At 44.6% G+C, this 14,320-nt stretch overlaps 1 protein-coding gene across 4 annotated transcripts in view; it reads left to right on the plus strand.

Annotated features, from left to right (window-relative positions):
* fignl2 (fidgetin like 2) overlaps window positions 1-11,774 on the plus strand; it is a 43,360-nt gene extending 31,586 nt beyond the window's left edge. For all 4 annotated transcript variants that reach the window (XM_020089333.2, XM_069525975.1, XM_069525976.1 and 1 more), the window contains one exon: window positions 7,165-11,774. In XM_020089333.2, coding sequence (XP_019944892.2) covers window positions 7,165-9,203 — 2,039 coding nt within the window. In that variant the 3' untranslated portion in view covers window positions 9,204-11,774. The remainder of the gene's footprint in view (window positions 1-7,164) is intronic.
* The last annotated feature ends 2,546 nt before the right edge of the window (window positions 11,775-14,320 follow it).

Raw genomic sequence — 14,320 nt, forward strand, 5'->3', positions numbered from 1 at the left:
GAGCTGAATAGGGTGAGATAGAGCAGAGATTGGGCTAGTGAGACAGATGGAAGGGGCGATTGGTCATCACAGAGCCTTAGGACAGCTGTTCTTTGATATATTAGTGGACACAATGACCTAAAGCCAGCCTGCAGTCCCAGAAAATAGGAACCCTGTTTTTCTTGAAGGACTGGGGAGGGAGCCGGGGGGGGTGTTCACCATTTGTGGACGTGCGTTAGCAGGCACGGGGGATGGGGAGTTGTTTCTAAAATTACAAGCATGAAGTGACGCATCCAGCAATTATTCCGCAGGCGTTCTAGTTTTGGGAGAGTGCTGAGAAAAGGGTTGTACAATGAGCACGCACTCAGATGGGAACTTTTTTTGCTGCACTGTCATTAGCAATTCTAAACAGGTTTGTCAATTCATCAGTGTTTGGAAAAAGTGCCATTTAATAGTTTGGCTGCGGCTTCTCTCCACCCACTCTGCACAACAGCAACTTTTAAGGACACTGTGAATACTTGTTCGCTGCTTAACATTTGCCACTTAGAGGCTGATTTCGTTCTTTTTTTTAAATTTTATTAGTTTTGGACAATAATTGTAATTTCTGCCAGTAGATTTACAACAAAAGTCGTGTGATTTTATTATTCTCCAAAATGCAGAGTAGAGCGCTGTCACGTTGTCCTTCCCTCCAAATAAAACCAAGTTTTCTGCACAAGCTGACAAAAACTATTCTGACAGCTGGCCTGAAACATTCCCAAAGGGAGATGAAACAAAAAATAGAGTTAGTCAAACTGTCATGCTGATACATGGAGTACAGATAGCTCTGTCCACAGAAAGAGGAACACATAGAGTTAGGAAAAGAGAGAGAAGTGTGCGCGTGCAAACACACACAAACACAGAGGACATCCCTCAATGCCACTGCAGGAGATGGGCCCGTTCCTCCTGGGATTGGACTGGTGAGGCGTGTTTGAAAAGAGCTGCGTCTGCTCGTGCTCTGGGCAGCAGGTGTGAAAACTCCCCACCAGAGCTCCCGCACTCTGCTGTTATTACGTCTTTTTAGGGCCATGAAAGAGGGAGCAGATGAGCCAGAGGGAGCAAGAGGCAGAGTGGGAGTGTGGGATTGTCTTTCTTTTGATTGATAGCAGCCCTGTGACTAACACATAGATTTATAATAATTTTCCCTAGCAATGCCCAATTATGCATGGCTGATAAATTATGATGCCTGTTGTCTGGTGTGTGCATTATCCCCCGTCTTAAGGCGGTTTGGGAAGGGTCTCACGGACTGACCTCGCATTTCCTTTAACAGCTTCTTGGCAATACCCCACATGGAAACAGGGGCTATTCAGCATGTGTGGGTTAGCTCAACTTTGTGTAACACAAGTTTTAGTATAAGAAACACGATCCGCAATCTATGTGAGGAATTTGTTATTTTGAAGTGTGCCTGTGCAAACTGTGCACAGGCTGATAACATGTATATTTCATACCAAAGTGAGAGAACGTCCAGAGACAATTTTCCACTGTCTCTACTTGCCAGGGTGTAAAATGTGGCCGGCCTCTGAGATTGGTGTTTTTATGACAGGCCAGGTAGTGTGCAGCGGCAGGACGGCCGCAGCCCAGTGAGAATGTCCTGCTTGATATTAGTGCCATAAATCACAGTGAACTTGAGAACAGAGGACTTAAGGGCCTTCAAGAGTGAACGACAAATCAAGATAACAAACTCTGATAAATAACAGATTCTCAGCCGGTCCGTGCTCAACCCATAATCATTCAAAACAACGCAGTTAATTTGATACGTTTATCTAAAATTGACTAGTGTTGTAGTGTAGTAGTGTTGAAATATTTCGGAAAAACTATATAATTTCTAAGATTTATGTCCAGAAAGATGCAGTTTTATTCAATAACTCCTTTATCATAACATAAAACAGATGCAATCATCAGAACGTCAGGTTTGTGATTTTCCAGCATGAATATATTGTTTCTCCCACTCTGCCCTTCTCTGTATTTTCCTTCGGTATGAATTCATGTTTTGTATTATAAGTGCATTCATTTCATTTTCTGTATAGCATCTGTTTTGTAGTCTTAAATTCAATCCCTGACATACTGACACAGCAGCTGGAGCAGCCTTCTCACAACAAATTGCCTCTGCCCTCTGTGCAGCCTTTTGTTTTTGAAGCATTGGAAGAATTTTCTTTTGGCATTAAGTAAGTTGACTGTGTAGATTTTTTGGGTGGGGGACATATTTGATATCCTGACTATTGCACTGTGCAAGCTTTTGTGATCAACAGTTTCATTTAGACCATAGAGAGAGTTTAATATTCAACTTTGACAGGGGACCAATCATGCTTTTTATTATTTTCAAATAAATAAAAATTTAAGTTTCAATTAATATATATACCTAACGGAGACATTCTATAATCTTTGTTGCTGCAGATGTTTGTGCTGTCAAACATGGACAGACTACTTTGAGGATGTTCTGTAGTTAGTGACTTAGCTCTACAATTTGCTCTCAGAACCTCCACACTGGGAGAGGACTTGGCAACGCTCACATGTACTGGGTGCTCTTCCCCTCAGCAGGGTCCTCAAAGTTTGACCACTTAGAAAAAAGTGTGCACTTGAGATAATATTGTCTGTTTCATTCTGCAAGTCAACTTAGTGGCTGCATTTGAGATAGAGGTGTTCTCTCTGGTCCCTGGTTCTGGGTAGAGCTCAGCCCTGAATAGAGACTTGATTGGATTGATCCACAGCGCCCTTGTTTACAAGCAGCCTCTTCACAATCGGCACGGTTTAATAGCACACTGTCCCAGAAGGCTTGTTGCATCCGTGTCCATTTTGTTCCTCGGGGCAGGGAAAACAAAAGTGCCGGGAAGGGAGAAGGGGAAAGCAACCTCAGGGGAGTTGTGAAACAGCATTGGAGCCCTGCATCTCTGGGCTTCCTGCCAAGATAGCGTTTCACCTTACCCACTGATTCTTCTTTTATAGGAGACCACAACACAGTCTAGAGTACTCTAGCCTTTATGGGCCAAAGGCTATTTCAGTTTCACCCAGTCAGCAGCAGATGCAGTGACTGTGTAGGTACTAGATTTGAGCTTTCGAGGGCAGGAATCACAAATTTAGCCCCCCCCCCCCCCCCGAGCCATAAGGGGTCTAATTTTAATTTTAGAGCCTCCTCAAAGTAAAGTGGATTTCTGCTGAAGAGAGCCATACCACTGTCTTCATCACGCACTCCTTCAATAGGATGCAGCTCACACAGGTCCCTCAATAAATCCCAGGCTAACACAAAAGCTGTCAGTGGACTGCTGCTGAATAGATTAATAAGATTTCCATAATTAGACAGGCCCCTGACAATAGGATCCTTCAGGCTTTGTCTCAGGGCCAACTGGATTGTCCGATCCGCGCACGTCTGCTGGACGGCCGTGCACAACAATGGCCAAACAGACAGTAAGGTGGTCAGCAGAGGAACATCTGTCTCTCATGGGGCCGAGAACACACACGTACACACACACACACACACACACACACACACACACACACACACACACACCAACTGGGAAATTTCCTTTGCATAACACAAGGTTCCTATGAAACTCCTCGCATCCATATGAGACGGAAGAAGAAAAGCAGTCATGTCACATATTTATGATTACTGAACTTGGTGGCAGTAGCAAATGCTACTGATAAATTATGATATATATGTTAAATATATAAATAAATAAATGACATATCCTTTCAGCTCTCTTGTGACTATATCACAAAGCAGCTTTAATTATATTGATGTACAGTGAATGAAAAAGCTTCAAGAACGGTTGAATGAGAAGAATTTTTTAACCCTAATGTCCTGGTCAGTACTTACTATAAATGTTTTTAAACTATAATCCTCCTAATATGAGTGAGACAGCGTTGATGGGGGCGTGGCATGTGAGGGATGTACTGAAAAATATATCACAAATCAAGTTTAAACAAAGCTTCTTCCATCTGGATTCCAAAATTCACAATTTATATAATATTGTCTTTTTACTCTGTTGCATAGAATCCTTTACAATCTAGCATTGCACTGAAGCACACAGTATATTGGAGTCAATCTAATCACCGCAGCGTCACTATCCCCACATTGTCCTGATTTCCGACTTCTAATCTTAGCTTTCTTCCCATCCCTCCTGTGAATTAATCTACATGATGGCTCTGATTTAAGCAGAAGTGTAGATTAGGGCTTGCTCAGTTTATCGAGTGCCACTGCTCTAAAAACCACAATCTAGCAGAAGGCAAGATCTAATTACACGGGAAGGGCTAAACACTACACTGATGCCCTGCTGTTTTTATCGGGGGTGAGTGGCGCCCTTTCACTCATCTCGTTCACTCTGCACATACAGGAACAATTATAAAGTGTAAAGACGTGTAAAATGTATCTCGGATTTAGGAGTGAACTGGTTCCTCAGGTATAAGCAGCCGGCCCAGGGGGAAGTGTGAGAGAAGTCAGCTCTGTGTTGGTGCTGCTCTGATGATGGAGTGGACGGCAGTTAGCCTGCCTCACCGAGTCCTCTAATGTCCGCTCCAGTCCACTTAGAGAGGGACGAAGCGCCTGCTGTCCACTCTCTCCCCTCCCTCCTTCCCTCCATCCCTCCCTCCCCGCTGCAGGTTTTATGAGCTCCCCTGGGCTCTCATCCATCTCTGTCACACACAGGCCCCATTATTGGGGCTGTTCACAAACTGGTTGGTCTGCAGATGGGAAGGGCCTGCACGACATATATGGTTTCTGCAGCCCGGACAAAGGCCTGCAAGTCAGACCACAGAAAAATATGTGGTCATCTGGGTGTGGAGAAGGCAATGTCCTCAGCATGTTTGTAAGAACAAGAGAGTGTGAGAATGTCCCTGTGCTTGTAGTCATGGTGGGTGTGTGGCTGCGTGGGTCAGCCGAAGCTTAGGGAAGTACTTGAACTGGTTTGGCCATTGGGAACTTAAGGCAGTGGATTTGAATATGAAGGACATGATAATCCAATGGCCATCTGGTCTGCTGGTCTCATTTGACTGAATAAATAACAGGCGTAATCTGAAAACACACATGGGGAGGTTTGGAAAAGCGGGGGGAAAAAGAAAGAGGCCAAAGTTAAAGAGTGAGCTAGAGAGCAGAGGAGCAGCAGCAGCAGAATCACAGGCTCTGGATATTGAGATTTGATTTAAATGGCAATAAGAAGCCTGGCTCCACACACACACAGAGCCATGAATAATGAATCATCAGGCGTCCACTGAAGGGAAAGCAGCGAGGCCAGTAATGACGGCTTTTGCCTCATTCCTTTTTACCTACCTTTTCTAGCCGGAGTAGTTGTCACCTCAGGGTAAATCATAGCACTTCAATAATACCAAGCTATGTGTGGAATGTCAAGCTAATGCCTCAGCAAGAGGTAGTGCTAGTCTCCAATGAAGCAGATGATTTTATTACTATAATTGAGATGTATTTGGTTGATGCACACATAAACGTATACTCTGTACTTATTATAAAATAGAGACACTATAAAATCAGCTTGGGATGGCAAACATAACAGCATGCAAACATTAGAATTAGCCAGTGCACTTTAGATGCAGGAAAAGCAGTTTGTAGCTGTTATAACTAGTTGATTGATCAGTTAGATGATGATCAGAAAATCAATCAGCAGCTATTTTAGTCATTTTTAACTCACATTTTAAGCAAAAATGCCAAACATACCCACAAATGTCACAGATGGTAGTATCCTTTAAGGTGTTGTTTGACAATGCAAGATATGTGAAGACTTTACCTTCATATGAAGGGAAATATTAAAGACATTTTTGATTGATTACTGGCAATTATTAGATTAATCAAAAATTATATTGTCAGTTGCAACCCTAAAGGAGTTGCAGCACTACTTGGTAAACAACATATTTTAGAGGATAACAAGGTCTTTTCAAGAGCGGACATGGATGGAGACAATTCATGGAGGAAAATGTAATGTTTTTCTCATGTGAGGTCTGCGATGTGCACGGTACGTAGCAGCCATGATCAATCAGACCTGGGTCCGTCCCAAAGTCAGCCAGAGAAGCAGACATTCCACTTTCCCAATGTTCCATGGGAGACTGTGCTGATGAATAGCAAACTATGCTGCGATCCCAAACCCAACCCCCCTCTCTCTGTCTTTCTTTCTTTCTTTCGTTCTTTCTCTTTTTCTCACTCTCTCTACACCACTGTCCACACACAGACCCTCCTTCCCCTCTGCCTCCCTCCCTCCCCCTGTCCAGCCGGCCAGTGGGCCTTTGGAGCTGTGGTGTACGGTGGGTGGGTAGATTGGTGGGTGGTAGGTGGGGGTGTAGGGCGGAGAGAGCAGGCATTCAGAGCAACATGCACTGGGAGATAACAATAGCTCCTCTGGGAGACATGCAGATGCTAGCAGTATAGGGAATAGTGGTGGGATCTTATCGCCACTCCAACATAAGCTGGGAAACAACACATCCATCCCGCCCAATCTGCTTTCACTCTTTTTTCTCTCTGCAGCTTTCTCTTTCTGCTTCCTCCTCCCCTTTTACCTTCCTCTCCCTCTCTGGGATATTCGAGCACCCCAGCTTGATGGTAACACTGAAAAAAAAGTTTATTTTACACACAGAAGAAAGGCTCTTTCTTGTCTCGGGGGGGAGCGAACAGACATGGAAAATTTTCCAAACTTCTGTCTAGTTTACTCATCTTTAGCAAGCTGAACGTTGTTTATTACTTTTGCATGTTGATCTCTCTTACAAAAGTGTCATACATTTCTGACAATAACAAATGTAGTCTTTTCCTCAGTAAGATATAAAGATGGTGCTGTGTTGTTTTCATAGTGTTTCAGAGTGTTTAGAAAACAAAAGTTAAAAAACTTAAAATAATAATAATAAACTGTAAAAATCAAATGATTTTGAACAATATCTAAAAGTTCGTAACCTAGCCTATATCCTATCATTCTTTTTTAAATAATTCCATTTAGTGGTAAACTCACTATTTTGATTGTTTTATGTGTCACACTTATTTTATATACAGACCATCATAAGAATTATTTCAATATTAATCATAGCAATGAGATAGACTAAAAATGCAACCTCTTACCTATGTTCTTAAGAATATAATCACAATTTTTAATAAAACACAGTTTATGGTAAATGTAATTAGAGTAAAATTGTAATATGGTTTCTCTGTGTTTCATTTGTCAGGTCTGTTAAAGATGCACTGGAACCCAGAGCATGCCCAGCCTCTCAGCCAGTGGCCTGAGCAGCACCTGGATGTCTCCTCCACCACCTCATCCCCGGCCCACAAGTCGGAGTTCTACCCTGGCCGTAGCCGCAACTCCAGCAACTATGCCTGGGCCAATGACGACATCTCCGCCCTGACAGCCTCCAACCTGTTGAAGCGCTATGCTGAGAAGTACGCTGGTGTGCTGGACTCACCGTATGACAAGCCACCTGGCACCTACCATGAGCCAGGAGCCTTCGGGGGCCTCAATGGCCAGAAGACTGAGCTGGAGCCCTGGCCACTGACACACAGCACTGATGCCTCCTATTCCCTGGTGCCCCCAGGAGGCCATGACAGCCTCTCAGGTTCCAAAGTTATAGCCACATCTGCGGGCCTTCCAGGAGTTGGCAGTGTGTCAGTAGTGAACAGTAACCTCTCAGACTCCGGCTACAGTGGCAGCAGCTCCTGCAGTGGCTCCAGTGAGTACCCATCCAGCTACAATGGCACCTATCTTTCCTCAGGGTACTGTCCCCAACCCACTGCAGCACTTCCCCCTGCCTCCCTGCACAGCCTCCAATCCACCCCCACTCTGGTCCCCAGCTATAGCCCCACCACACCTGTCTATAACTATCCCCCAAGCACATACCCTCCCCAGACCAGCCTCGCCCCCAGCTACAGCCACCCCTCTGCAACCTACCTGGCCTCAGGTCTACCTGCCCCAACTCCTGTACCCTCGAGGCCCACAGTGGTAGGAGGCAGCTATGGTTACCACAGCACCACCCTCGGGGCATCTGAATCTGGAGGGACATTAAAAAGAAAAGCATTTGAGATGAACATAGAAAAGGATGAGGGCGGGGATGGCTCTCGTTACAGGAAATATGGCTACGACCCCTTGAAGGCCGGGGGAAACTCACCCTACAGTGTGAATGACAAAACAGAGTGCCGGGGAAATGGCTTCAGCGGTTCAGGCAGCACAGACCCTCAAACCTATAAGCCCAGTAAGCCCTCCTCCCAGCCTCTTGTGTCTCCTCAGTATGGAGCAGCAGGGGAGTACAGCCCTCCAGCAGGTATGACAGGGGAGAATGGTGTAACAGAGCAGGGCTTCACCCAACAGCAGCAGCACCGTGCCCAGGCCCACAAACGATCCCCACTATGTGGTCCAACTGTTGAGATTATGAAGAGCCCAGATCCCCGACTGCTGGACCTTGTTAATGGGGAGTTATTAGACTGCAGCCCGGCTCTTGGCTGGAACGATCTGGCCGGCCTCACCCATGTCAAGACTGCCCTGGAGGAGGACCTGCTGTGGCCTGTGTTAAGGCCCAGTCCAGTGGTGCGGCCACCAAAAACCGTCCTGCTGTTTGGCCCCCGGGGAGGGGGTAAGACGACGTTGACTCGTTCTATGGCTTCACAGCTGGGGGCTTCCTTCTACCGGTTGAGTGGAGCCACGCTGGCCTCTAAAGGGAAGGCAGAGGCAGAGCACATTCTGGGGTCTCTCTTGCAGGTGGCAGGGGCCCGGCAACCGTCAGTGGTGCTGCTAAGTCAGGTTGAGGCCATGGAAGAGGACGGGCTGAGGCAGACACTGCTGACAACCCTGGAGAAAGCCCAGGTGGGGAACGCTGGTCTGGTGATTCTTGTCTGCACCACTGGCAGGCCAGATATGCTGCAAGACGCAGTTCATCAGAGCTTTGCTAAGCGATATCATGTTGGCCTGCCAGATGTAGGTATGCGCAGGCAAGTGCTGCTGCAGGCGCTGTTGCCCCAGGGCTGCAGCCTGAGCGAGAGGGAGCTAAGCGTTGTGCTTCAGCGCACTGAGGGCTTCTCAGTGTGGGAGCTGTTGCAGCTCAGCCAGCAGGCGCTCTCCTCAGCAGCCTCCCCCACTGGGGCCATGCATGGCCTCCCCACATCCTCCAAACCCCCAGCCTTCACAGACTTTGAGAATGCTTTCTGCAAGGTGCGCCCACACTCCACAACAAAAGAACTGGACACTTGTATAGAGTGGAACAAGATGTATAGCCACTGAGAAAGCAGCCAGTCACTGTACTCGGACTGCAATATGAACCTGTCTTTGCTTTGACATAGCAAGCCTTGGGAATGTTTTGTTGTTGTTTTGTAATTACAGATTATGAAGCCAAAAGAGCCAGAGAAGTTGATACTGGAGAGCTGACAGAGTTGTATTACTGGCAGAAGCATGCCATGGTGTACTGTTTTTTTTTTGCTATGAATATCCGCAATATTTTATTTTTCCCAAAGAGAAGAAAGATGAATAGGCCTTGCTGAGTGGGGTAGTGTATTAGTCATTTGGCCAATGGGAGAATCGGATAGCTATTTGGATCCTCTCAGAGATCTTGATTAGCATTGGTCCTGGACAAAATCAATTATTTGTTGCTAGGTGACGTGGTCCAAGATTATGGATAATCAGGGTTTGGAAAATACCCCCTTTGACTGCTACTCTCAGGATTGTATTTATTGCCAGTCCAGTCCATGTTATCCTAATGTTGATTTAGTCTTTGGATTGTCACTAATCATTGAATACGAAGGGCTCGGGATCAGCAACATTTCAGCGAACCTCAGTTTCTGACCAAAAACATGTCAAACCAAATGCATAATCAGCAGTGCTGTTATATTTCTTCAAAGGGACTTGTCCTCAAAATCACAATATAGCAATATTCTCGATAGCTTATTAATAAATCTTGAAAAAAATGGCATTCTACCAATAGATTTATTCACATTTATTAAACATGACTATATGACCGTCCCTTGCCAGGTGTTCAGTTGCACACTCAACACATTTGCTTGTAGTGTATCTTTATTCAACAATACTCACAATCTCGAAATGGTACAATTCACTGAAAACTGACTTTATTATTATCATTAACTTCCATATCATTTGTTCTCGATCTCACATTCCTCATCAAGGGCAGTTTTCCTGAGACTCACACTTACAGAACAACACGTGCACACCCAGCTTCTCCTACAGCGTGTCTGTTTTCTATTTCACTTACTACTTTTTGTTTTCTTAGTATGTAGTCTTGTTTGAAATGCTCAGGAAGAATTTCTTTACCTCAGAGATATGAAATAAAGAATGTATGTAATCTTAGGGTCTTAGTAGGGAGTGTCGCAGAGCGAGATAAAGGAGCGAGGAGAAACCTGACAGTCTTGTAATACCCACTGCAGCTGGGCTTTTACCTCGGGAGAGAAACTTGAATATGCTACAAAGAGTAACATTGAATGTAATTCAGGTATTTCAAAGGATATTTGATGCCATAAAATCCATGTATTATTATAAATGAATATATAAATGCATTTTCTTTCTGTTCTTTTACCTTTTATTTTTATTGTAGTTTATGGTGGAGTGATGTTTGTCTTCAAGAATGCTATGTCGTATACAGAACATATTCCTTCTTTTGTTGGACAAACTGCTCGCAGATCTCCGCGTGATTCCGTGTTTACATATCCTGTATATGCATGTCCGCTGTCTATAGTTGTACCAATGCAAAAATATCATTCGAAAAATGTAATTACAACACGCACGATCACACGTGTGCGATCACAGTGAACCTACCAGCACAAAATACCCCCCAAAGAGAAAACACACAAGAACACAGATGCAAAAACAAAAATGTTGTTATGTGCAGCTTTCAGCAAACTCCACAGTGTAAAGATTCACAGTTAATGTGTGCATATTGTGGATGAGCCCAACATGTAGATCCTCCAGACAAATCTCTCCATCTGCAGCAGAGCGGTCCGACTGCTCAGTCTTAACAAGCTGGAAAAACCTGGTCACTGGACTGCAGGTACAGGGGTCCTTCATGTTAGACTGTTGCCATGGTCCTGAGGACGTATACACACACAATGATGTAATATTTCCTACCGGCCTTTCCTCCCTCTCTCTCTCCCACCCTCCCTCCCTCATCATTCTTTTTCTCTTTTCCCTCTCTCCCCTGTGCAGTCTCATTAGATTGGATTGCCCCCTGGCCACGAGCCCCGGTGGCCATGTGGCGTTGTATCCTCTCCCCCACCCCCTTACCGCCAACCCCCCACTCACCTTCCCTTATACCGATTCCACGGAGTGGAAGTGGTCTGATTGATGTCCAGCAACCTTATATCACAGTGCAGCCTTCCCCTCTCCAGCTGGTGGCTTCAGTCATGCCATACACCCAGATCAATCAGAGTGACCCCCGCTGTGCATACTGATCACCGTCTAAGAAACTGAAAACACATTTACAGGTTACAGAGCGTCCCCCGTCTCAAGTGGCAGGACATCGCCAGCCATTATTCACACGTAATTACAGAAAATGAAATAGTAGTAACAGCATTTGGATTTGTTGTCTCCAGTTTGTCCAACAAAACAGGCTTTTGTTTTTTACATGTTTTGATCTGTTATCACAGTAACTTTGTTCTTGGTTATTGTACATTTTCTGTAACCATTTCTACCTCATTTTTGCGGCATATTGTACATGAAAATATTTATTTCATGTCTTTATTGATGTCTGACAATAATGTTCTTGAACTGTAATGGTCTACCTCAGAAAAGACTGTATTTTAAGAGAAGAGTATCACACAATATTAAACAGAATTTGTCAATACTGTACTGCAGTTGTTTTTATTTAAATTTTTTCAAGGTGCTGCATTTGACGCGAGTACTGAAACTACGCGATGCTGGTGCAAGGTGCTTACCTCATGTGTCTGTAGCCTGGTTTGACCCCAGCATCGAGGTCAGCGCAGCTACTTAAAGTGATTGGTAAATTCTTATATCGTATAAACACAAAAGAATCACGTCAGGAGGCTCAGGGTTTGTTCCAACATTCGCTTGGATCAACTTCACACGGTAGGATGTACAGTCAGCAGGCAAAGTCAATAAGAAAAAAATTAAAAGGTGCACTGCTGTTATAATTAAAGCATGGTGGTGTGTCGTGATGTGTGTGTATCTGTGAGAGGTAGACGATTAGACAGAAGGAATGCGACGCATGTGAGTGTTTTAAGATAAAGACAGAGAAAAGCTGCTGTGTTTTTTTGTGTGTCCACTTGCACAAAAGTTTGTCATCCAGCTTGTTTGTGCGGTTTTATGTGTTGTGGTGTCCAGGGCAGCAACAGAGGCAGTGCTACTACACCCCTGAGGCTTCAGGCCCAGCACCAGGGCGCAGAGGTCCTTCATCCCTGTCACTGTCTGTAAACAACAGCTCTTCCCAGTGGCCTGCCCCGTGCTATTTCTGGCCCTTCCTGACATCTTTCAAAGCCTCAAAACTAACTCGAGAGCAAAAGCAAAATCCGGGCAACTCTGTGCAAAGCAGAGAAAGTTTAGGCGAAGCCTGACACTGGACGCGTTGCTCCTCGGTAATGGATAGCGCTGTCAAAGCCGAGTTTGAAACATCTGTGTCTGAATCCCAGTAGAACAGTGGTGCTGGTGGTGTTGATGACACAGTAATTAATTGTCTAATAATGATGCATAGCTCTGTTATAAGTGCAACCTTGTGCAGCGGCCGCCCTTCATCCGCTGATGAAGGATAATCGTTTCTGCAGCTGTTTAAAAATTAGCTTCTATCTTTTTCTGTCACAAACTCAATAACATAATCCACAGAGTAACACAACCTTGTAGGCAGGTAAAATAGACCATGTGATAATGTGACATTGGAAAACGAGGGGGGAGCTTTTCCACCACTTACATACTTATCTAACACCAGAGTTATGAAACCTTATAAGTGAGATATCTGGGGATTGACAATGACGTCTCAAAGGTGATTCATGTGAAGTTGTGAAGGCCTCCATTTAGTTAACGTCAAAACAGTAGCTGATTGGCTGCCTTCAAGGTAGATATATGTCGACAGTACTTCCATAGCCAGACTTTCGGTGAGTCACTTCCAGTAGGTGACATCTGAAAAGCAGTTTGTCCTCTCCGTCCTGAGTAATGCCCGTCCTCGAGGAAGTCAATCATTTTCTTCTCCCTGCTGATTGGAGGTAATTAGGCGAGCCCAGTTTGTAATTGGATAATAAAAGATGCTAATGAGCTGCTGTCCTATTTATTTATACTGTGGCAGTGAAGAGGACACAGCCATCTTACTTTCCTTACTGTGATACATCGAGTCAAAAAGTTCTATTGAAAGTGCATTTCACAAAAGTATTACCTTTATACAAATGGGTTTATAACGTATTTAAGTAGATGATAATGTCAAAAGTGAGCATCTGTAATGGAAATCTGAGTTTGTAGTTTTTGCATTGTACTGATGGATGACAATATTGTATGTTCAGTGTTTATGTATTTCTTAGTTTAGTTTAGATTATTTTTTCCGCAGCACAAATAATAGATTTTCATGTTGTTCATGGCATTTTTCAGCATCTGCCTCATTCAGAGGAGCTCTAGAAAGTTATTTATGGAAACAACCTTCATAAAAAAATAAAAAAGACGTTCATTCTCTGAATCTCATTTCACAGAGACACAGTCCTCGTCTCTACCTCTGCCGCCGCGCTGCTGGCCTTCCATTGTCCAGGCCTTGATACTGACAAGGTTGACATCAGAGGAGAGCTCTGACACTTGGTGAGTTAGGACTGCCAGCTGTTAGCAATCAAGTCTATTTTGAAGTCAGGGACACATGGACCCCCAGGGCCAAAGCAGCAACTAGCCCAGCCCCCCTACCCTCCCCTCAACCCAGCCTACAACTTCCAAAACCCCCTGGTCCCACAGATAGGGAGCACAGCTGTATTAGTTCCAGATGTTGCAAGACCACAGCGAGGGCCCTTTACCTAAGAGGACCCCAGAAATGACGACAGCCCAGCACAGAGGATCATAATGCAACAAACAGCAATAACACAAACAAATGTTTCGACACCACACCACCAAAAAATGCATCAATTGTCAAGTTCCAAACGACCGTGACATTTCTTTTATTGAGCATCTTTTTTGTGATTTTCTCAAACTCGTGTCCTTGACGGAGGAAGAGCTGCACATCAGGACAGAGCACGGTCACTGCAGACTGCTTTTGAGAATAGGATCAATGCTGTTTTACATTACATATTGGCTTTCTCTTTCCTGGAAGGTGTAGCTGTCATCACAAATATTGGCCTGAATACTAAAGAGTCTAATCTTTATGGTCTGAATCCATCAGGCTGGCTACATCTGGCAGTTCAGCACAGAGCTGTATA

The sequence above is a fragment of the Paralichthys olivaceus genome, chromosome 6, assembly GCF_024713975.1.
Source record: "Paralichthys olivaceus isolate ysfri-2021 chromosome 6, ASM2471397v2, whole genome shotgun sequence".
NCBI classification, from domain to species: Eukaryota; Metazoa; Chordata; class Actinopteri; order Pleuronectiformes; family Paralichthyidae; genus Paralichthys; species Paralichthys olivaceus.